Here is a 22,922-nt window from a genome sequence, read left to right on the forward strand (position 1 = left end):
GGCAGGTCCTCCCTAAGGACCATGTGACTCCCAGAGGTGACTCTCAACTTGCTACTCCCTCCCTCAGACCCTTCCCGGCCCACCATCCTCTGCTGTGCGCAGCAGGAAGTCCAGCCCCTGGTCCTGGTCTCCGATACCCTGACCCCCTCCCAGCTCCAGGGCCTCTCACCACCACCTGAAGACACCTGCCCTTTGAAAGCCTCTGGGTTTTCCCACGTGCATCTCCCTCTGCCTGGAACACTCACCCTCCCCTTCTCGGTCCAGCCAACTCCTCCAGACACCTCACTGCCCACTCAGCTGTCACTTCCTCCATGAAGCCCCACGTCCAGACCCACTAGTGCCTCCATCAGCACTCTGACCACAACTCCTGCCTTGTCTGCCTGACCCCTGCTGCGTGGGGCCACCCAGCTTTTGTCCCTTCTGCCCTCGCATACTGCCTCACCTGAGCTGTGGAACAGGAGAGAGAGTGTCCGGCTTGGAACAAGAGAGACCTGGGTCCAAATCCTGTGGCCACACTTACTTGGCCGCCTGCCCTTGGGTCTTAACTGCTCAAAGTGGGGCCTCAGTGCCCCTTTTGCAGTAGGGGTGAGGACTGACCAGAGAGTAAAGGGCACCCTCGGTGGACGCCTAATAACTAGCAGCCAGACTATTCCAGGCGCCCCGGGCCCATAAGAACAAACTCCCCGGGTGGCGGGAAAGGCTGGTCCCCCGCACGCGCGTAGGGTGTGCCGGGCAGGGCTGGTGCTCATCGGATGCTGGGCGGGCCCTCTCCCTGGCACCCACCCAGGAGCAGGGACTTCCTTTTGGAGGCTGCTTGTGAGACCTCCAGACCCCGCCCCCATGAGAAAGCCCTCTGGAAGAGAAAGAAAAGCTCTCACACTCCCCCAGAACCGCTCGCATGCTAATAGCCGCAGACACAGACTTCGCTGAGTGCGGAATCAAACTAGTGTCCCTCGAGTAGCTGGGGTGCTGCCGCCCGCCCCCAAGGTCTTTAATTACACGCCACTGAAGGTGACCACAGCGGTGGATCCAGGGTGCCCCTCCCGCTGGCCTGGCACTGGTGGTTCTCAGCCAGGGCGTGTGTGTGGACAGAACACACCCGCGGAAGAGACTGTCAGGTTTCCTGACATGGGGGTCATGTCCACAGCCCGCATCATTTCAGGGAGCAGTCCCCAAACGCCCCTACATCATCATCAGGTCCAAATCCCTAAGGATCCAGCTCAGAGAGGGAAAGTGACCTGCCTGAAGTCACACAGCAGGGGGAGGGACTTGAGCTCTGGTCTCTTGACTTCCAGGCCAGGGATTCTCCCCATTCTGCACCCCACCCTGAAATAAGTTTCAGATCCCTGCTTGGGATGGAGGCAGTCAAGCCCATTAGTCACATGAGCTGCCGGTGAGGTTAGAGGGAGTGGACGATGGCAGGGCCAGGCCGGGGTGGGGGCTGCCCTCCTGTGGGGTCCGACTGCTCAGAGCAAGTCCACTCCAGGGCCGATCCCAGCAGCAAGGAACAATGAAACTCAGCGCCTGGCCACAGGGCTGTCTCGGGTGACCACTTCTCCATAGAAATCCTACCAGTTTCTGGGCTGGAAGGAGGGGGATACAATTAAGCCGAGTTGCACAGTGTGGCCCACAGCAAAGGCCAGCGGGGGCCCTGCGCAGGGACGAGGAGGCCCTACAATCGGCAGGCGGGGACGGTCCCTCCAGCCCCGCTGCCCCATGGCACGGTCCCTCCCGGGTCCACATACCTTTTATAGACTCCGTGCAGCGGCTGCAGGCACAGGAACTGCCAGTAATCCAGGCAAAAGGCCTTGAACTTGAGCATTTTCGCCTCTCAGTCTGTGGCTCGACCCCCGTGGCACCTCCACCAAGACTGGGAAAGGGGCTGGGGAGCTGAGGGACGGGCCACTCTGGCCGCCCCGGCCCCTGCTGCCACGGCAGCCCCACTCACATGGCCCAGCCCCGCCGGCCGGCTCCTGCAGCACACGCCTCCAATACAAAGAGCAGCGCACAAAAGCCCAGCGACTCCTCGCGGGGCTCGCCAGGCAACCTCAGGCTCAGGCTGCCTCTGGTGGCGGGTGCTTCTCGGGGCTCCCCAGTGGGACCCTAGGGCGAACGGGGGAAGCTCTGGTTGTGCTGAGTTGCGGGGGCCCCGGGCCCAGCATCCTGGGGGCCTGGATGTCTGGGCTCCCGACTTTGGCTCTGTGAGCCCCCTCTTCCAACCGGGCCCCTGGTGGCCGCAGCAGCACCTGTCAGGGCCGTCACCCAGCCACCTGCCTGGCCCAAAGTGGCCAAGGCCAGGAAGACCTGGGGGTGGGGGTTGCAGGCAGGGAGAGAGCAAGATGACAAACACCACCTCGTCTGCCAGATCGAGTACGTTTAGCGGAATCCCCATCCAGCCCGTGAGCAAAAACTCACCATGTAGCCACGTGGTGTGGGTGGGAGCAGGCAGCGGAGACAGACTGACAGGGCCCCTGGCGCGGTTGCCCGGGTGACAGGGACACACCGATAAAATCTAACATGGAACCTCGATGACAGCAGCTCATTGGCTGCCGGGAGGGGACTCCTGTGGGCTGTGGGGGGGCAGCCAGCCAGCCGGGGACATTGTTGGCCAGGGTCCGGGAACCACAGGCAGAACGGGTCACAGGCGGCCGAGCGGAACCACCAGGCCCAGCCTCGCCCCCGCCCATCCTGGAAGGTCCAGCTCCCGCTCTGGACGCCCCGTGGCCCCTTCCCTACACACCCGCCACAGGGACCTCAAAATGCCTCTCTTCTGCACCACACCCTCACGCGGCACCCCCTGCTCTCAGAGTAAAGGCCAAACTCCCGATCATCCACTGGCCTGCAGTGCCCAGGCTCCTACTGACCGTCTGCCTGCTCTGCGGCTCCCGGTGCCCAGACCCCTGGCTCCTGTCAGGTCCCCAGATCCACCTCCGCCTTCTGGGCCCTCCCTCTGCTAGATAATGCTGTCCCCGCTCCTCTCCACCCTCCAGACCGCACCTCCAGCCCCCTCAGAGCCTCCCTGACCATCTGAGCCCCCCGCATCCCCCACCCCGGCTTTCTCCCCGGGACACGCCATCCTCTGCAAGGACCATTTATTTACTTGTCTGCTTGTGTCCTGCCTCCTTCTCCTGGACCTGCGGCACCAGCACCACAGCCCAGCCCGGCTCGCCGCAGTGCCAGGCCAGTGCAGGCGCCCGATCGCCGTCTGGTGCCGGGGTCTAGGGTCTTGGACGGCGGGACGGCAGGGCGCTCCTGAATGCACCACACTCACCCCGCCTGCTCCCTGGGGCCCCTCGTTTGCTCAACACTGTTTAAAAAGCAGTGGTCTTATCGCATCTTCGTAAGCAGAGCTCGCTGCTCCTCTCCATCCATAGATGAAGAAACAGAGGCTCGGAGAAGACCCCATCCCTGTGTATGAGGGATGACATCCAGGCACGTTGGCCTCAGACAAGAGCTGGTGCCACAGGAGGGCTGGGCCCGCGGATCCCACGCAGGCTGTCTGGCACCCAAGGTTGGGTGTGGAACCAGGCCTGATCCCATCCCCCACCCCCTCCCCTGTGCTGGCAAAGCCAAAAACAATGCCATCAGCCTCAGGAGGGTGTTTCTCCATCCGGGCAATTGTGCCACCACCTCCTGCCCCCACAGGACATTGGCCATGCCTGGGGACACTTTGAGTTGCCACAGTGGGGAGGGACGTGCATTGAGATGCTGTCAAACGTCCCACAGTGCACAGGACAGCCCCCCCCCACCAGGAACGACCCAGCCTAGCAGCTCTGGAGAGCAGCCCTCCCTCGGGAGTGGATGGAAAGGCGTTCCCAGGGGCTCCGTGGAGGCTCCCAATTACCAATGGGGAGTGTGAGGCCCAGGGAGGGGAGGGGGCGCAGCCAGCATCATTAGGACGGCCGGGCTGGACGCAGGTGGGGCGCAGTCCACCGCCCAGGCTGGGGAGAGGTGAGCCGCTGGGTAACTGGGCTGACGGCCAGGGCAGGCGAGGAAGGAGGGCAGGGGGCCTGTTTCCAGCCGGCAGAGCCAGCCTCCCACCCTCCCCCGACAGGACATCAGCTTCCCTCTCACGCCCGCCCAGCAGAGGAAGCCGGCTGTGCCTTTGAAAGGAGGCAATTACTGGCTGGGACCTTTGTTTCTGAATTCCCAGGCTGTGAGCAGGCCTCAGACCCTCCTCCGGTGGGACCGGCCAGCTCAGAGTCTCCCACGAAGCCGCCAGGCCAGTGGCCCTGCTGCACAGAAAGGGCAGAGGCCCGGCAGCAGCGGGAGCAGGAGGCGGGGGCCTGGGTCTGGCACCAACATTCCTTGGGGCTCTGGGTCTCAGTTTTCCTTATCTGTGAAATGGGAGGTCTGAGCTGGGCTCTGCCTCCGTCCCAAGGCTACTGGGAAGGTGAGGCGTGAGGCGAGACCGCTGGGGTGCGGGCAGAGCTCATTAAGCACCTGCTGTTCCTCAAACGTGCTGGGCCAGCTCCACCTCAGGACCTTTGCACTGGCTGTCACACTGCCTGGATGCTCTTCTTGCAGACAGTCGCATGGCTCATCCCCTGCCCGCCCCCCTTTCCTTACGGTCTGGCTGAATGATGCCTCCTCCAAGAGGCCTTCCCTGACTACCTCCCGTCACTGTCCCCTTCACCCTGGCTTACCTTTCTTTATAGCGCTTGGGGACAACAACGTTGCCCGCCATTTCAGAAGCAAAGAATGCTGCTAGTCACCAATCCACCAACCACCACGGCAGCCCCTGAAGGTGCCCCTGCAGGGATTCAGGGGCAGTTAAGATGCACATCTAAGGAGCCGTTTCAGTGAGCCCTGACGCTTGCATCTTCCTGCACAGAGAAGCACCGCAGTCACTAGCTTGAGACGGCTTTTTCTGTGACCAGCAGCCTTCTTTGATGTAGGTCTGCCTAGCCACCCCCACCCCCCACCCCCACCCCGCCCTGAGCAAAACCTCCTCCTTGTCCTGGCCCCTCCCCGACCTCTTCAGAGCCTCCCTCAGAGGCCGACAGGCTGTCTCCCGGCCTAGCACTCTCAGTAAGGCCCCAGATAAAGCGTGACTCAGCTTTGAGGTTACACCCTTGTCGCCACCTGACATGTTACATTAAAACTCGGCTTCTCTGTCCGTTGGCCGCCCCGCTGCAGTGTCTCAAAGCGGCCAGCGGGCAGCTCGCTGTGGTCTCTGAGCCTCCAACACCTGTGGGTGCTCAGGAAATCAGGTCTAAGCGTGGAGGGGGTGAGGTGAGGAGAGCCCAGGGGCCCGGCTCATCCCCCCGGCTGTGAAGGCACGGGGCCACTGGCTGTGAGGCCAAGCGCGGCCAGCCTTGGGGAGCGCCGGTCACTGTGGCCACTCCCTGACCATGACCGCCCTGCCTTATGTGGCCAAGAGCGGGGCCTAGCTTTGGTGGTGAACGATACGGTCAAACGTGAGGGGGCAGGGGACTCGCTGGAGCCCGAACACAGCCCCCAGACACCCTGGGGCCAGAGCCCACCCAGCCCCTTCCCCAGCCTGACCCCAGGCAGGGCCGCGGGTGGTCAGGGGCAGAGCGGGCGGCCTTCCGCAGGGGGGAAGGGCAGTCAGGGCCCAGCTGCTTACAGAACTTTCCTGAACCTTCTCTCCCCCGGGGCCCAGCCGGCCCTGCCACGACTCCCACACACACACACAGGGCACCTGGGACCAGCCAGGCAGGGGCCCCTGAGTGTGTGGGTATGTCTGAGTGTGAGCGTGCAATCACTTTTGGGCTGAAACCGGGGTGTGGCCGCAGTGTGCGAGAACCATACACAGAGTGACGGTGCGAGGGTCTGGCTGCCGAGGGAATGGAGTGTGAGAACGTTCTGGATTCTGGTTGTGCAGGAAATGTGCACACACGGGCATGGAGTGTGCTGCAGCACCAGGCAGTGTCCACACCAGGATCTGGGTTCAAATCCCAGCTCCGCCCACCAGCTGAGAACCCTGAACAAGGGACTTCAGTAAAACGGGCGAGGAGCTCTGTGTGGGCGTGAGGAAGTGGGAGCCCGCCAGCCCTCCCCTACCGCCAGCGCCCGCTGTTACCGCCCGCCGTGGCTGTGGAGCGTCCGAGCACAGGACTACACGGCGTGTGGACGTGTGTGGACGGCCCTGCTCTCCGTCCTCCACGAGGGCTGCCGGGATGCCCAGCCCCGAGCTGGCTCAGGGAAGCAGCACCCAGATGGCCACCCCCAACCCTTCTCACAGCCCTGGCCACCTCCAGGTTTCAGAGCTGGTCACTAGGACCATCTCATCCTGTTACAGCACCTATGGCCACCTGACGGGGCAGGATGGGGAACTGCAGAAATCCCTTCTCACTGAGGCCGAGATCCTCGGGGGGCTGGGCTCTGCTCATGCCCCGCCACTGCCCTCTCCTCCCTCCCAGCGCCCCGGCCACGTCCACTCCTCTCAGGGCCTCACAAAGCATGCCCTCTCCTGGGAGAGGCTCACCTCCCACCCTCGCCAACTTCTGTCACCCCTACGCGTGGCACAGACGTCCCCTCCCAGCCCGCCCCCCGCCGACCTCACTCCAGGACCAACTGCTGGTGCCTGGTCTTTCATGCCCCCAGACGTGCGCAGAGACCTGCTGACCCCTGTCCAGGGGCCTTCTCCTAGGCCAGTCTCCAGCCCTTTCTTCTCAAGACATCTTACAGAAACACCAAGATTCAAGACCCTCAAACACCCGCCAAGTCCACCAAGCACGGTCTGAAAACTAATGGAAACTGTCGCTTCTCCCTCGGGCTGTAACCTTGGTTGTCATGGGAACTGCGGCTGCCACCCAGCCCCTGGGGGACCAACAGCCTTGGATCTCAGAGGAACTGTCAGCTGAGCATGGTCTTGGGGGGACCTTGGGCTGATCCTGATCATTGAGGGGACCTCGGGCTGAGCCCTGGTCACCGGGGGGACCTCGGGCTGAGCCCGGACACTGGGGGGACCTCGGGCTGGTCCTGGTCACTGGTGCAGGCCAGGAGTAGACGGTGCAACAGTACCTGTATCTGTCACTGGAGAGGCTGCTTCCGGTCTCCAGGGAGCTCCTGAGGTGCCAAAAGTGAGACAGGATTACTGACGACCCCACACAACAACCTCCCAGGGCCATGCGAGCTCAGGCCATGCTGCGTCCCAGCTCAGGTCCTGGGGTAGGTGAGCAGCCCTGGGGAAAGCCTTTGGCCCCACGTGCGAGAAACCATGTGCTTTCTTTCCCTCTGATGGGTCAGCCAAACAGCTGCCCCGTCCCCACCCCAACACCAGGTTGGGGGTTCGCTCAGTCCCAAGGGGCCCTTGACAATGTCAAGTCCAACTGTTCCCCGTTGAATGGGGAAGCCAAGGCCCAAGGTTCCACAGGACTCCTCCCAGCAGAGGTTCTTTGCAGTCAGAGCTATGCCCTGGGGTGTGGCCTGAGCCCGCCAGCTGGCAGCTCTGCCCATGGGCTCCGTCCCCGCACAGACAACCCCTTCCCAGCATGAGCTGGCCCTGCCCCCTCACCCTCATCTCATCCTACCCCTGCCCCCAACCACCTGGGGCTCCCTGCTCCTGCAACACCAGCCTCATTCCTGCCCCAGGGCCTTTGCACTTGCTGTTGCCTCTGCATGGAGTGCTCTGTCCCTGATCACATTCAACAACTTTCCTACTTCTGGGTGAGGTGAAGTGGGGAGTCTCCTTTGACCTTGTTACCTGCTACAAACCATGGGTTAGAGGTGGGGAGTATAGTTGGGGGGGGAGCCCTGCCCGAGGCCCCACAGACGCCCCAGGAGGGAAACAGGCTCAGAGAAGGGAAATGCTGTGTGGCCAACACTCTGAGAGGCTTTCTAGGAGGGAGAGGGCAGGGATGGCCAGGCGGGCCTCCCCTCCCTCCCCTGCGGGGACTGTGCTGGGACCCGTGTGGGGTGTGGTGAGGAATCCTGGCCGCCAGGAAGCCCCAGATTAGGATGACCCACTCCTGGCCGCACCGATGTGGATGTGCTGCATGAGGCAGCTCCACTGCGATGTGACAGGGATGCCGGCAGGCGGGGCGGGGCTCCCCAGGGCATGTCCTGCCCAGGCCCCAGGCTGCCCTGCCACCAGCAAAGGGATTCCACTCCCAGCTCCAGTCCAGCTATGACCGCATCATGGACATGTGGCACCATGCTGGCCTGCCACAGAGAGCCTGCCCAGCTCACAGTCCCTTCTCCAAACGCTTCCTTATCTAATCGCCGTGTGAATCTCAGGAGGCACATGGCATCATGATCCCCGTTTACAAATGCTGATGATGCGGCTCGGGGCTCCCTGTACCTGGAACACCATTCCACTCCCTACCTCTTTATCTTGCAGCAAACTCCTATTCACCCTCCAAAACCCTACTCAAATGTCAACTCCTCTGTGCAGACTTCTTTGCCTACTTTGTCCCCCTAATCAGACTCCTTTCTTCCTTTTTTCCTCTCCCTCCTTCCCTGCCCCCCCTTCTTCTCTCTCCCACTTCCCTAAGAACAGTGAATATTCTTTGAGCACTTCCTATGTACTCAGCATTGGTTTTGACCGTTGACAAGTCTCCATCACAGCCTGTGAGGGAGGTAAGGTGACACTCCACCATATTGTGGCACCTGGGTCCAAGATATTGCAGGGGGCACAATATTTTCCATCAGACAGTACCATCACCAAAGCACACACAAAGGTGGGGATGTTCTGCTGGGCATGACCTGCCCTCACAGTCCAGCAGGGCTGACCTGGCCTGCCGTGGCCTAGTCCTCAACCCTGTGACGCTGACCTCCTGATCGCCCGGTTGGGACTGACTGTGAATGAGCACTCTCCCTCTTCCAGGCACCCTGCCGGGTCCACGCAGCTGCAGATTGAGGCCTACTCTGCCCACCACCCTCCTTCACTGCTCAGCCAGACTGCAAACAGGAGAGGTACAGCCTGGGCAGGACAGGTCCCAGAGCGCAGGTGCGTGGAAAGCGTGGAGCAGCTGGACTGGGAACCAAAGGCCTGGGCTCAAACCTCAGGGCCAGGATGGGACAGGACACGGCCCCCTACACCTCGGCCTCCTCACCAGGAACGAGCCGCAGCGACAACAGCCCCACCTCGCCCAGATGCTGCGAGAAAGGGAGATGCTGCCCGCGGGGGAGAAGTGCTTTGTAAACTGGGAGGCACAGGCCGGCAGGTCCTTGATACCCACACGCTGTTACTAACAGCACACCCAAGAGTGTTTATTGAGATGTTTATTGAGCCTAAAGCTTACAACACTAATTCTGGAGCCAAGAGGGCGAGGGTTCAGATCCCAGCTTTGCCATGTACTGGCTGTGTGGCCTTGGGCAAGTTAATGAACCTCTCTGTGCCTCAGTTTTCACTCCTCTTTTATAATGCTCTGGAAGATTAAATAGGTTAGTACACTGAGAACAGCGCAGAGTCAGCATTCTATGAGTCCAGCTATGGCCAGGATAAGGCCCCAAACAGGAGCATGTTACGTTACGCATCATACGAAGGCATGCTTCCGACAGCATGCAAATGAAATGTTAACGTGTTGCGTTTTAACACACTGATTCTGTATTAGTAGATGTTTGTTTTATTCACATATGTAATATCCTCATTTACAGGGGAAACCGGGGCTCTGAGAGGCAACCTGCTCAGTGCCACTGGCTCTTACTGAGGTGTGGCGGCCCCAAGCCCAGAGCTCTGTCTCTCTGCTGGAGCTCCTGCCCGCCCCCCGCACGGGGCCCCGAGATATCTGGGGGACCCTGGACCAAGCTCATGGACGCGGAGCTCTGGGTCAGCCGGGCAGGGCTCCAGCTCCTCCTCCTGCCTCCACCGTGGGCTTGGGGTGAACAGCCCGTCCCAGCCTCCCTGGACGAGGGGACTGTCCTTTCCCTGGATCCCCGCCCCCAGCCCTACTTTATCAGGCTCCTGGGGAGGCCACTTCCATCTCCCTCAGAGTAAACTGGCCCTCAGCCTCCCTGGCACGGTTTCCAACCAGCACCTGACCACCTACAAAGTCCAAGAACAGGAAAAGAAAGCCTGTGCTGTGAGAAGTCAGGAAGAGGGGTCTCTCGGGGGTGGGCTGCGCCCCTGCAGGGGCCCCAGGGGGATCCCGGGAGGCTAGGTGGCTTCTGCCTGGGGGCCCAGGTGCTGGTTCCATGACTGTGGTTCGGTTTGCGACAATTCAACAAGCCGTACGCTGGATTTCAATACAGATTTACATTCAAAAACCCCCAAACCCAAACCAGCCTGGTCCAGCCCCAGCCTGGAGCAGCAGGAAAAACCCAAGCCTTAATTCAGCACTGAGGGTCCTCCTGGAGCAGCTGTGTGGCCTTGGGAAGTCCCATTCCCCTTTCTGGCCTCAGTTTCCCTCTGCTAATAAGCAAGGCAGTGGCCAGTGCTTCCACTGCGGGCTGCGCGGTCCTCACTTGGGACGCCTCTAAGAAACACAGCTGTACTGACACCTGGGCTCCAGCCCAGGACAGAACCTCCGGGGGCATGCTTCTGCACCTCCGGTATTTTTTTTTTAAACTCTTTACTTTAAAATAACCACAGGTGGGAGAGGGTATAGCTCAAGTGGTAGAGCGCATGCTTAGCATGCACGAGGTCCTGGGTTCAATCCCCAGTGCCTCCTCTAAAAATAAAATAAACTAACCTAATTACCTCCTCCTCCAAAAAATAATATAAATTTAAAATAAAATACAATAACAACAGATTCACATTAAGTTGCAAAATAAAATATGCAGAGAAGACCCATGCAGGGAAGACCCCTCCCCCCGCCTCCTCCAGTAATAACACTGTGGACAAAAAATGCCGCCAACCAGCCAGCCATCAGCCACTGCAGCCACCCCAGCAGTGCACCCCAGGGGGACTCAGGATGGAGAAAACAGGAGACTGGCCCAAGACAGTGAAGAGGCCTGTCTAAGGCGATGCAGTTTTGCCACACATCGCTGTGTATGAGCGCCCGCCACCACGGGCGTTCCGGGACCGGTCCCTCTCCAGGCGCCACCCCTCCCTCTGCAGACACACCCACTTCTCTCCCCATCCTTCACCCCTGATGGCTTCTGTCCGTCATTTTGGCATTTCAGGATGTGCACAAAGAGGATCGTACAGTATATAACTTTTCAAGACTGGCTTTTTTTTTTCCACTCGGCATCATTCCCTGGACGTTTATTCAAATTGTTCACGTATCAATAGTTCCTTTCTTTTTACAGCTGAACAATGTCCCAGGGCATGGATGTACCATAATTTGTTTATCTATTCACCCGCTGAGGGACGTTGGGCAGTTTCCGGTTTTGGGGGGCCTGTGAGGGGCAGAGCAGCTATGAGTGTTCTCCGACAGGTTTCTGTGTGAACGTAAGCCTTCCTTTCTCTGGAACACGTGCCCAGGAGTGCGGCAGCCAGGTCGCTTGGCAGGAGCGCACTAACTCTGAGAAGAGCCCACCACACCGCCTCCCAGCGGCCGGACCGTTCACGCTCCCGGCAGCGCGTCCGAGGGGCCCGCTTCTCTCGGCGGCCTTGCCGGCGCTCGGCGTGGCGCGTTTTACTTGCAGCTGTGCTGACGGACGTGGCGTGAAATCTCACTGTGGTTTCAGTTTGTGTTGCCCTAATGGCTTTCAACGTTGACCACCGTCCCATGTGTTTACCTGCCACCTGCACATTTTGTTCAGTGAAACAAAGGTGCCCCTCCGTGTTTAAAAGCTCCCCAGATGGGTCTAACCAGCTAATCCTCGAGGGCCCTCCCAGACTAGAAAGTTCTGTTTATTTTAAAAAGAACATGTTGACCGGTGCAAGAATTCCTCCTGGCACCCTGTGCTTTTTGGAATAAACCCCTGGAGGGCCCTAGGGTGGGGTCTGGGCTGTCACGGGTGGCTCTGGGCCATTGTGTCTCTGGCTGGAGGGTGACTGTGTTTCTGAGAAGCAGGGAGAGGACAGAGGACAGGGGCAGGACGGGCAGAGGGCAGGTTCTGGAGGCTGTGGCATGAGTGACGGGACCCTCCCCGGGGCCCCCGCCCCAGGGCGTCTGCTTAAAGCCCCCAGGAGCCTGAGCAGGGGGTGGGGGCCTGGCCTGGGGGACAGGGCGGCTCCAGACAGTCACGGGCCCTGGACTGGGGTTATTTGTGAAATTTACCTCCATTACCAAAGGGGCAGGGAAACCGCACACCTCCCTCTCACTAAATAAGTCACACGTACCCACAGTACCCACCGCAAGTAACAGCAGAGCCCCACAAGGGAAACAAAACGGCCCCCGGCCCAGCTCCCGAGGGACCAGCCAGCGGTGGTGTCTGAGGACACTTCTCGGCCGGCCTCTCTGTGCGCCTGGGACCCAAACCCGGTCTTAGTGCTTTTTGGTTACACAAAAGTACGCTCTGTCCTGTACCACATGCTCCCCCTCACTTCACACTTCTCTGCAATGTGCTTTTTCGGTTGTCAAACATTCCTCTGTGTCACCCTTTGGAAGCTGCCCGGAACCCCGGGCACACACCCTGCTGCCCGTGTGGTCCCCCGACACCATCCAGAGGCTGAGCGGCTGCCCCTCAATGAGGTCTCTGTGCAGGTGGCGGATGTGTCTCTAGGACCCGTTCCTGGAATTTCTGGCTTACAGGGCGGGATGTTTGCACGGCTCTGGGGACACATGGATGCCAACCCAAGGGGCTGGACTGATGCTCTCACAACAGTGGCAGGGGTGTCTGCCACTCCCAGGGCTCCCGAAGTTTCCATCTGGGGCAGACACTGGGCGCCATTCTCCCTGTGCCCATGTTCTTGAGTCCCCGGCCAGCCCCGGACAGAGAGCACCCAGTGGCCAGCCAGGCCGGGCTCGCTCACTCCCAACCACCGCCCCGGGTGTCAGCTGTCACCTCTGTCACCCTTCCTCTCTGGGGCTCCAGAATCGGGGATGCAGAGAAGGTGGGAGGTGACCAGGCTGCCCTCTGACCCTGTCCAGTTATCCCTGAGGGGTGAAGCTGCTGTTGGATGTCACCCGCCAGGGTGCCCAGTTCCAGTCTGCCTCAGCCTCAGTTTCCTTGTCTGTAGAATGGGTGTGATCTTCCTGCCCCAGGGGCTTTGGAGGCTGGCGGACTGAGGGCTTCTTGTATACTAGACAGACGTGAGGCGTTGCCAGGCTGGCACCCCCTCCCCCCAATCCCCCCAGGGCCTCCCGCTGAGAAAGCCACAGAGCCCTGCCCGCCTATCCCAGCCTTCCTGTCCTGGCTCTGGGCCCCAGAGAGCCCTGACTGCAGGCACAGTGAGTGATTGTCCTGGGCTGGCCTCCGTGCCCCTCCGTCCTTCCAGGCTGCCCTGCCCAGAGCTCAACCCGAGTCTGGAAAACCCTCCGTGGCAGGGGGAGGTGGTGTCTCTGCCCGGCTCCCCTGGACACAGGTGTGGAGAGAGAGCTGGAACGGTGGCAGGGGCCCTGGGGTGAGACCAGGTGGTGGGGGGAACCCCTCGTCCCTCTCTGCACCTCAGTTTCCCCACCTGCACCATGAGGACGTTTGTCTAGAGAAACGGCTCTTAACTTTGGGGGTGGGGGTGTCTCCGGCCACTTCAGGACAAGGACTTGTCCATCCCACCTACTAACCGCGCAACCCTGCCTTGCCCCGCTCTCTGAGAGCCTGGTCCTGACCGGTACCCCTCACGACCAGCCCGCTTTACAGATGAGGAAACAGAGGCATCATTCAGAGCCCAGGCTGAAACGACAGGGAGTAAGAGACACCGCTGCCCGTGGAGGGAGGGGCAGACAGGAAGAGCAGGTGCGCATCCCAGCTGGACCACGTGACCAGGTGCACAGACGAAGCAGGGGTGGGGGCTCCCCTCAGACCCTGGCCGGGAAGAGCCCCAGGGAGTCATGACCCCTGAGCCCAGACCTCCGCTCAGGATGGGTGGGGGCACTGCCCGCAGGTGGGCAGCAAGGGCGGGGTCTGAGCATGTTCAGGGTGAGGGCACGTCCAGCCTCCCCTGGCTCAAGGGAGTGGGGCTGAGGACTTGCCTCGCAGCCGGGAGCCTGGACAGGCCTGTGCCCAGTGCCCTTGGGTGTCGCGTCTGGGAACCAGGTCCTGTTAATCCTGTGCCTGGTTCGCTGGCAGGCAGGGAGCAGAGAGATGCAGTCTGTCCAGCCCCGCCAGGAGGGAGGGCCATGCTGCAACCCTCTTCAGATGCTGCCATGATCTCACTGCATCGTCCAGGGGCTGGAGTGTCGTATCCCCACTTTACAGACAAGAAAATCGAGGCTCAGAGAGGGTGAGACCTGCCCGAGGCCTCTCAGCTGGCAAGAGGCCTCACCCGGATTCTGGCCTGGGTCCCTTGCCCTCTGCTCCCGGGTCCCCACCCCTGGAAGTCATCCAGGCGGCTGCCCCCAACCAGGATATCCCAACCCCACTGGCCCTGAGGGTGGAGGACACGCGGAGGTCTCTCCATGGTGGGGGCCCCTCGAATCTCCGGAAAAGAAGCCAATTCACTTCAAACCCAGTAACTGACACACTTTTCAAAATTACTTTCAAATCTCTAATGCGCTCTCCCGGCTCAAAAGAACAACAAAAAGATGTCAAGTTGAAAAGCCCCCTCCCACAGTCCCACGTCCACCCAAGCCCCTGCCCCCCGGGGGTCCTGTCACGAGCTTCCTGGGAACCCCTACAGAATTCCTTTATGCAAAGAGGGGCAGGCACGGACATGCCCAGGTGTGTGTGCTGTGCACGCGCGTGTGACCTGGCTCTCACCCCATCTGGACACTCGGCCCTTGCTTTCCCCTAACACCCCTGTTCTGGAGCTGGTGGACGCCTCCCAGACGCCCCGTGGGCCGAGCCAAGCTGGCCATGGACCATGGCGGGGTTGCCTCCCCTTCCCTGTCCGATGCGGGGCCCACTGGCCGGCACCCCAACCAACACACTCTCAGCTCCACGCTGACCTCACATGACCAGATATACACACAACACCCTCTACAGCATCACACACGCACATGCGTGCACAGAAGCACGCAGACCCTCCTGTGAGGGTGGGGCCCACCCTGGTTGGCCCCAGGGCTAGTCTCTGGGTCGCACGCCCACAAGAGTCAGGCTGGGATGGGCCCCCGGGCCCTGCACTCAACAACTCAACGCCCCAGGGGCACTGCCACTGTTATACCCCCAACTTGCAGAGGAGAGAGCTGGCTGCAGAGAGGGGAGGTGGCTGGTCCCCAGTCTCTCAGTAAGTGAGGGGCTCCTCGCCCCGGGAAACCCTTTGACTGCAGGGCGTATGGGACTGGGGAGTGGGTGGGGCAGGAGGGAGGGGAGGAGGCCGAGCTCGCACAGCTGATGCGGACCCCAGCCCACAGCAGCAGGGGGTGGACCCCAGCTCTCCTGGAGGGCTGCAGAGGGGCCTGGAGCCACAGTGGGGACCCCCAGCCACTGGACCCACCATTGTGGTGGTCCCTGGAGACACGGGAGCCACCTCTGTTCACCAGGAGGAGGAGCGCTCAGCCTGAAGGCTGTGGCATGGGGGTGTCCGTTCCAGGGGCGGCAAGATGCCATCACAGCACGAGGCTCCCCACGCGTCTGGTCTCTGCCTGCGACGCGCAGCTCTCTCCTGGCAGATGGCTGAGCCCTGGCAGGAGATCTCACGTGCCCTCGGCCCATGGGGCGGCCGGCGGCGGCGGCAGCCCAGGGAAGAAGTGCCCCTGGGCAGCTGGGCAGGGCTGAGCCCCGGGCGCAGGGCCGAGTGGGTGGGTGGAGGGGCAGCATCCTCACTGGGGCGTGGGAGTGGGGGCCTGTCCCAGCCCCAGTCTACAGACACACTGAGCTGGCTGCTCCCTGGCCCCTCCCTGGCACTGCCACCCACCCAGACCCCCAAGCCACACCCTTGGGCATGGCTCCCAACAGACCCCTCCAGGTTTTCCCAGCCTCCCCACCCCACCCAGCCTGGGCCTGGCATGGGGGTGCCCTCTGGACGTGCTTCTGGATGAAAGGAGAGAAAACTAACTTTAGGCTGAGGGACAGCAGGGGACACCTTTTCCTCACCAACACACCTGGACTGCCCCGAGCCAGGCTCTGGCCCCTCACCGAGGCCCAGCTCAGGGGCACCTCCTCCAGCCGCAGCCCCAGGGGCTCTGGGCCCACCAGGACAGGGATATCTGCAGAGCAGCAACCGCACCCAGTGCTGCTCCGGACCCGGGCACCCAGGCTGGCGACAGTCTGGTGGGAAAGCTGGGCCTAAAAGGACAAAGGCAGGACCCAGGCGGGTTGGCACCAAAGAGAGTAAGGGGTTTAGAGAGGCAGAGGGGTGGGGAAGGGACACCTTGTGACCTGATACGCGTGAGCCTTCAGAGGGACAGACGGGGCCCTAGGGGAGGGTGAGCAGCCCTGCTGTCCCCACGCGCTGGCCTGCCACTGATGGGCTGCCCCCCAGGGAGAGCCCTGCCCTCTCTGGCATCCTTCTGGACTTGGGGCTCCTGGCAGGCACACCAGCCAAGGGCATGGCTGTGAACAAGGACAGGATGGAGGAAAGCACAGGCCGGCGCGGGCGGGTGGCTGGAGGGCCCGGGGTCGGCCTGCCCGCGGGCTAGGAGACTCCTCACCCGGGGCTGCAGGGGGAAGCGCAGCCCTGAGGACAGGAGGGAGGGCGCAGAGGGCTGAGACCAGGCCCGGAGCACGGGGGCTGAGTGCACGGCCCAGCCCCCGCCCGGGGGTCCGGATTTGAGCCACTGGCTCCTGGAGCCTGTCTTCTCCTGCCTCCAGGGCCCTCTGTAAACCGGGAAGCGCGGGGACGAACGAGTGGGTGCTGGCTCCTCCAGCTGCAGGGTCCCAGCCCTCCGCGGCCCCCACTCTGGCTGAGAAACTGCCCTCACCTGAGTACCAGGTGCTGCCCGCGGCCACCTCTGTGTGTCCTCGCCCGGCCTCAGAGCCAAACGGCCCACTTGACAGATGGGGACAGGGCACGCCTGTCCTCCAGTCCTCGCTCTGACTCCCCCACACTCCTTCTCCCCAGCGAGGCTTGGCACAGCCGGGAGGGGCCCCTCCCTGAGGGTGTGAGGTCGACCTGAAGTAGATGCTGCGTTTTCTTGGATAACTCAAAATGCCCCAGGCAGCTTCTGGGTTTTTAAAAAAATTTCCAATATATACCACTGAGAAAAGAGGAAAGATGAAAGACTAAGGTAAAAGATTCTCATTTGTAGGTCCCAGTTGGCTAAGAAAGAGGAAGACATGACACCGAGTGGGGGACGGGAGGGTCAGCCAGAGCCCTAGCACCGGGGGTACTGCGGACTCACCCAAACATGCAGCCACGAACCCTCTCATCCCAGCCACGGAGCCCCTGGAACTCAGTCCCATGACTCCAGGCTCCAGGCAGGGGCCAGGGGCCCCACTGAGCTGGTGGGCTGTCTCCAGCCTCGATGGAGGCCCCATTGTACAGAAAAGAAATCTGAGGTTCAGAGAGGTAAGTCTTCTGCCCCAAGTCACACAGCCAGCCATTGGGCAGCAGATAAGGGGTTCCATCCGAGCCACTCCTGCGGCAGGAGGAGGTGCTAGAAAAGTCCCTGATTACCCCAGTACCTCGGCCCCCACCTCTGCTGGGCCCACCCAGTTTCAGAGAGATCCTCGGAGGTGCTCTGATCACTCAGCAGCCCAGGAGATGGTCAGGGGCTGGAGCCCAACCAAGGATGGGGGGATCTGAGGGACTCGGGTGCCCGCACCCGGACTGGGTGAGGCCGGAAGCGTCTCTCTGATTTGATGAAGGAGCAAATGGGAGAAGATGCACGCGTTACCCTGGCCTGGTGAGCGCTGGGAGATCAGGGCTGAGGGGTCCGGCGATAACCATGGTGATTAAAAATGCATTGCTTCCCTTATTAACCATTCCAAGCAGATGCCGGGACCACCCTGATGAAGAATGAAACCACTGCAGGGAACCAGTAAAACATCTCACGATCAGCCGAGCCCGGGGGCTGCTCCAACGGGACCCTCTCACAGGGACCCCTCTGGGGTCAGGCACGTCTGGGGATGAGGAGCACGGGACATCTGGGGCCCAGGACCTGGGTCCCTGCAGCCCTCGTGCCCCCGGCTCATCCCCAGGGGGGAAGGCCAGGGCCCTTCCCTGGGTCTGAGGAATGAGCCGGCCCCAAGCCGGCACCGTGCCCGCTCTGGCTTCCACCCCGCTGCCCCCAGCCTCGCCGGCCTCGCCCCGGTTCCCCTGCAGATTGTTCCCTTCTCTTAACCTTGCAGTCTCAGGCGGCCAGGCTCATTTTTGTCTTGAAGGAATGCCCACGTTTTGTCTGTCGCAGCTCCCCGCTGCTGGGCGGGGGCAGGGACCTGGGGACGGAGGGCTGGGAGAGCCAGCTGACTGCGCTGCCATGTGCTGGTGGCCCCAGGCAGCAGGGCGGCCATGCAGGCCCAGCTGAGGGCTGCCCCCTGGAGGGGGGGGCTGGGTCCCGGCTCCTCGAGGAGCTCTGGGGAGGGCACACGAGACCCCGGGGGCAGCAAGAGGGACCTGCACTGCCTTTCTGGGTGGAGGAGGCTGGCCCCAGTGCCCCCGGTGGGGTTCAGCCTTGGGGAGATGGGGTCTAGGGGTCTCAGCTGTCAGGGAGCTTGGTGACCACACAGGCCACGGAGGGACTGAGATGGGGTGTGGGGGTGGTCACTGGCCTTTCTGTCCCACAGTCACCAAGGGTCCAGCTCATTAGACCCCACATTTCCCCCAGGACTTTTATTTTCTGAGTAAACTTTCAATTTTGAGATAATTATAGGTTCACTATAGTTGTTAGGAAAAACAGAGTGCCTGGCACAACTTTACCTACTTTCCCCAACGGTAACATCCTGTGAAACTGCAGGGCAACGTCACTCCCAGGGCGCTGGCCCCGCACCGTCCACCACCTCTGACGGATCTCCTGCTTGAGTCCTACGCGTGCATGTGCGCGTGCGCGTGTATCTTTAGTTCCACGTGCTTTTACGTGCAGGTTCACATCAGGACGCACAATACTTCCATCACCACAGACGTCCCTTGTCCGGCACCCCCTCTTTATGGCCCAAACCTGTGCACCCCTTCTCTGGTCTGAAATGAAGTTCATGAATAATATAATCTATCTACACACATATTTTAAAGTGAAAGTCATCAGAACACCCCAGCTGTAACAACACAGAAAGAAAAGAGGAAAGCAGTTTACAGTGAAGTGACCAGCAATGAGGTACGTCAGTGGTGGGCGCACGAGGACCAGGACGCGTCCTTCGTCTGCCTCTCTGGGGGAACGGCAGCGACAGACCCAGACGGATACAGGGGGTGGCTCGCAAGTTGGGTGCCACGAGGGATGCTGCTCTCGTGACGTGATGTCCCGAGTGGTGACAGCTCTTGGCAGGGCGGTGAGCATATCGAAGACTGATCGCTCCCCTGACTGTGAGAAGAGCGGCTGAGTTCCTGGAAAAGTCCATGTATTTCACAATCACATGAACCGTGTTTTGTGGTTCAGGCGTCAAATGGCGCGAGGCCTGGGGTGTGGGTTTTCACTTCTGTGAATAGCTGGTGACACATTTGCACGTCTGGGCCACACAGGTCACCTCCCACACTGGAGGGAGTGAGGTCCCTGGCCCTCCCACCAGACACTTCTCCACGCATCCACTCTGAGAGCCACCCGCACCTCCAGGGCCCCGGCACACCCTCTGCCCCCAACACTGGCCCACCCGCGTCTGGCTCCCTACGGGCAGGGGCTGCTGTTCCCAGGCTGCAGCCCGGGCCCAGCACCAGACAGGGGCTGCTCACCGTGCCAACAGAACCGACCGGGCCAGCCAGCTGGCCCAGGTGACGCGCAGGGTGCTCCTCGGGTGCTCCAGGACCAGCATCACCAGCCTCCCCTCTCCTGCTGAGGAGTCACTTCCTTTGTGGAGGCCACGCTGCCAGCCACAGGTCAGGGCCTCCCACAGAGGGACGGTGTCAGCTCCTTCAAGGGCTAGCTGGTCACCACGTCCCCTGAATGGACCCTCAAGTCCAGAACCGCAAAGCAGCATTGGAAACTCTGCTTTGTGTAACAGGCTGGTGGTTGAGGCACTTCAGTAACAAATCACACACATCGATGCACAGGAATTCCCCAGAAGGACCTCAAGAAACTGCACACAGTGGTGGCCTCTGGGCAGAGGGACCTGGCAGGGGGTGGGGGCAGGCGACTCTGCACTGTGTACATTTTTGTACCACGTGGATAAAATCTCTCTCAAGCCTATGAATAAACAAAGTATAGCCCCCCAAAAGCTGGAAGCAGGTATTATCGGTGTGATTAAAAAGTTCTGAGCACCTATATCGTGCCAGGCACCCCCAAGAGCCCAGCTCCCTGGGTGACTGACACCCTGGAGGACCGGGTTCTGGGTGGGGGGACCAGGGCCCCACGTCCGCCATCCCTGCCCCTGCCCTGGGACAGAAACTCCAACAAAGGCAGTGGAGGCATCAGCAGGTGCCCAGCCAGACCCAGCCCTGCCCGGTCAACGCCAGGGGTCCCCCGGGCTGAGTGGTCATCCTTCAGGAGAGAAGGAGGATGAACTTCACCCTCATGCCTGCATTTATTCAAGAAAGGGTAAATCAAAACCACAGCACAACACTACTACACACCGCGAGGACCGCTATTAGAAACACAAACAAAAACCCAAAAAACAAAGTAGCAAGTGGGCGCGAAGATGTGGAGAAACGGAAACCCTTGCGCAGTGTTGGTGGGAATGTAAAATGGGGCAGCTGCTGTGGAAGACGGGGGAGGTTCCTCAAAAAGTTAAACGTCAATTAACATACGACCCAGCAGCTCTACTTCTGGGAACACACACAGAAGGGCTGCAAGTGGGGTCTCAAGGACGTGTCTGCGCGCCACGTTCAGAGGAGCATCGGCACAGCAGCGGCAAGGTGGGAGCAACGACGGCGCCCGCAGACCAGTGACGCATGAGCAAAGTGCGGCCCGTCCGTACAAAGGATGCCGTCCAGCCTCAAGGAGAAGGAACTTCTCAAACTTGCTGCGGCGTGGATGAACCTTGAAAACGTCATGCTGAGTGAAATGAACCCGTCACAAAAGGACAGACACTGTGTGATCCCACTCATCTGAGGCCCCTAGAGGAGTCAGATTCACAGAGACAGAAGTAGGGCGGTGGGGGGCAGGGGTTGCGGGAGGGGAGGGAGTTAGTGTTTACTGGGGACAGGCAGTTTGGAAAGAAGAAAAGGCTGTGGAGATGGACGGTGGACGTGGTCTCACAATAGTGCGAATGCACTAATGTCACCGAACCGGACACCTCGAATGGTTAAAATGGTAAATTGTAAGTTGCGTGCATTTTACCATGATTTTTAAAGAAAGATGATTGGCGTCTTACAGAAACAAAGGCAAGACTAAGCCTGGGAGGCTCCTAGGCGGAGGGGGGGCCAGAGAAGCAGGGGTGGGGACCACAGAGGGGCCTGGGCCGTGGCAAAGGCGGGGACCAGGGGCGGGGAGCGCAGGCCCAGGGGCGCCCAGCAAGGCGGGCCCAGCTGGGGGACAGCATCCCTGCCTGCTCTGTGAGCCCCCTCCTTCCCCGCACCCCACCCCTGGCCTCTGGGGCAAGTTCTCCAGCTGCACTGTCTGTACACCGGGGACAGCAGCAGCCCCTTCCCAGGGTCACCGCGCAGGTCAGATGAGCTAGAACCTGCAAGGAGCTGCAACCCGAGGCTCAGGTTTGCACCCCGAGTGCCCTCCCCTCTCTGACCACGAGGCAACCCTTCTTCCCCCACACGCCTGCAAGCAGGGGATGCGGGAACCCCCCGGGCTCTGGGTCATCGTCCTGGCCTGGCTCTCGGGACTTTGTCAGGACATTGTTCACATCTGTCTCCCTCGGGGGCCTGTATCCTCCCAGAAGGCAGAAACACTTTCTTATTTGGCTCTACGTCCCTTTGCTTAGGGCAGCGTCCAGCGCGGGCTCTGTAACACCTTCAATCAATAAAGGTTTACTGAGCAGTAACTATGTGCCCAGCGCTCTCTAGGTGCCAGAGACGGCAGCAGCCAACGTGCCATCCACACCGCTGTCCTGGCGCAGCTGACACGCCAGGGGCCACGATGGACCAACCCACCAACAAGTAGGGACCCAGCGTGGCCAGCACTGGGCAGGCGCGGCAGGGGGGTCGCCACCCAGATCCGGTGGCTCCAGGCAGAGTGAAGAGTGAACGAGCAAGCGAATGAATGAGTGAATGAAAGGACAGATGTGCAGGGGAGCGAGACTGCCCCATGCCAGACCCCCGCCCCGCAGCTCTGAGTCTCACTCACTCACTGCAAACTCCCTCCCGCCCAGCTTCCTGCGCTCGAGCAGCAGGATGCCTCGCGCCCATGGTAAGTGTAGTTACAGTCGGAAGGAGGCTGACCTTAATTAAGACACCATTAATTAAGCTGTCAGCACGGTAATGCCCTCGGTTGTTAGCAGATTTGATTAAGGAACAATTCTTGGAGGCCTCATGATTTCCCCATTTCATGAATAAATCTCCTCCCTCTTTCCTCATCATCCCTGGTCCGGTGGCGAGGCCGCCTCCATCAGTGCCTGAGCTCCCGGTGGGACCCGGCCCTCTCAGCAAGAGTCTAGACACCAAAGCTCAGCTGGGGGCCCACAAGGTGGTGGGGAAGAGACCGACCAGAGGACAGGGAGGCCGGGAAGGGGTGGGCCACTGGCACGGAGCAAGTCTGTCCAGGTCTGGTGCGTGGCGTATTCGGGGAGGGACATACTGCCAAGAGCACAGCAGGAAGCAGCCAGGGGACCTCAGTCAAGCTGCTGCTTCTCTCTAAAATGGGATGGTTAACACCCCACTTTAAAGGTGAGAACCAATGAGGCCAGTGGCATAGGAAGCTTCCAAGCCAAACAGTGTAACCCTGTCGGTGGCCACGGCACTCCTGGGCTGCTGTCTGCAGCTGTCCTGAAAGCTAAGCGTCTGGAGGCTCTCAGCTCCCCAGCCCTCCGCACCGCGACAGCCCAGGGGACAACAAGGTCTGAGCCGCAGGTGCTGGGAGAGCCCTGGTTCTGGTCCCCAAATCTTCCTCCAA

The 22,922-nt window shown here is 60.9% G+C and overlaps 1 protein-coding gene across 3 annotated transcripts in view; it reads right to left on the reverse strand.

Annotated features, from left to right (window-relative positions):
- IQSEC1 (IQ motif and Sec7 domain ArfGEF 1) overlaps positions 1-22,922 on the reverse strand; it is a 284,665-nt gene that overhangs the window by 117,712 nt on the left and 144,031 nt on the right. Inside the window, exon 3 of one of the 3 annotated variants that reach the window (XM_064496174.1) lies at positions 6,991-7,035. The exons of the other annotated variants lie outside the window; for them this stretch is intronic. Coding sequence (XP_064352244.1) covers positions 6,991-7,035 — 45 coding nt within the window. The remainder of the gene's footprint in view (positions 1-6,990; positions 7,036-22,922) is intronic. 3 annotated transcript variants of the gene reach the window in all.

The sequence above is a fragment of the Camelus dromedarius genome, chromosome 17 (assembly GCF_036321535.1).
Source record: "Camelus dromedarius isolate mCamDro1 chromosome 17, mCamDro1.pat, whole genome shotgun sequence".
In the NCBI taxonomy this organism is placed as follows: Eukaryota; Metazoa; Chordata; class Mammalia; order Artiodactyla; family Camelidae; genus Camelus; species Camelus dromedarius.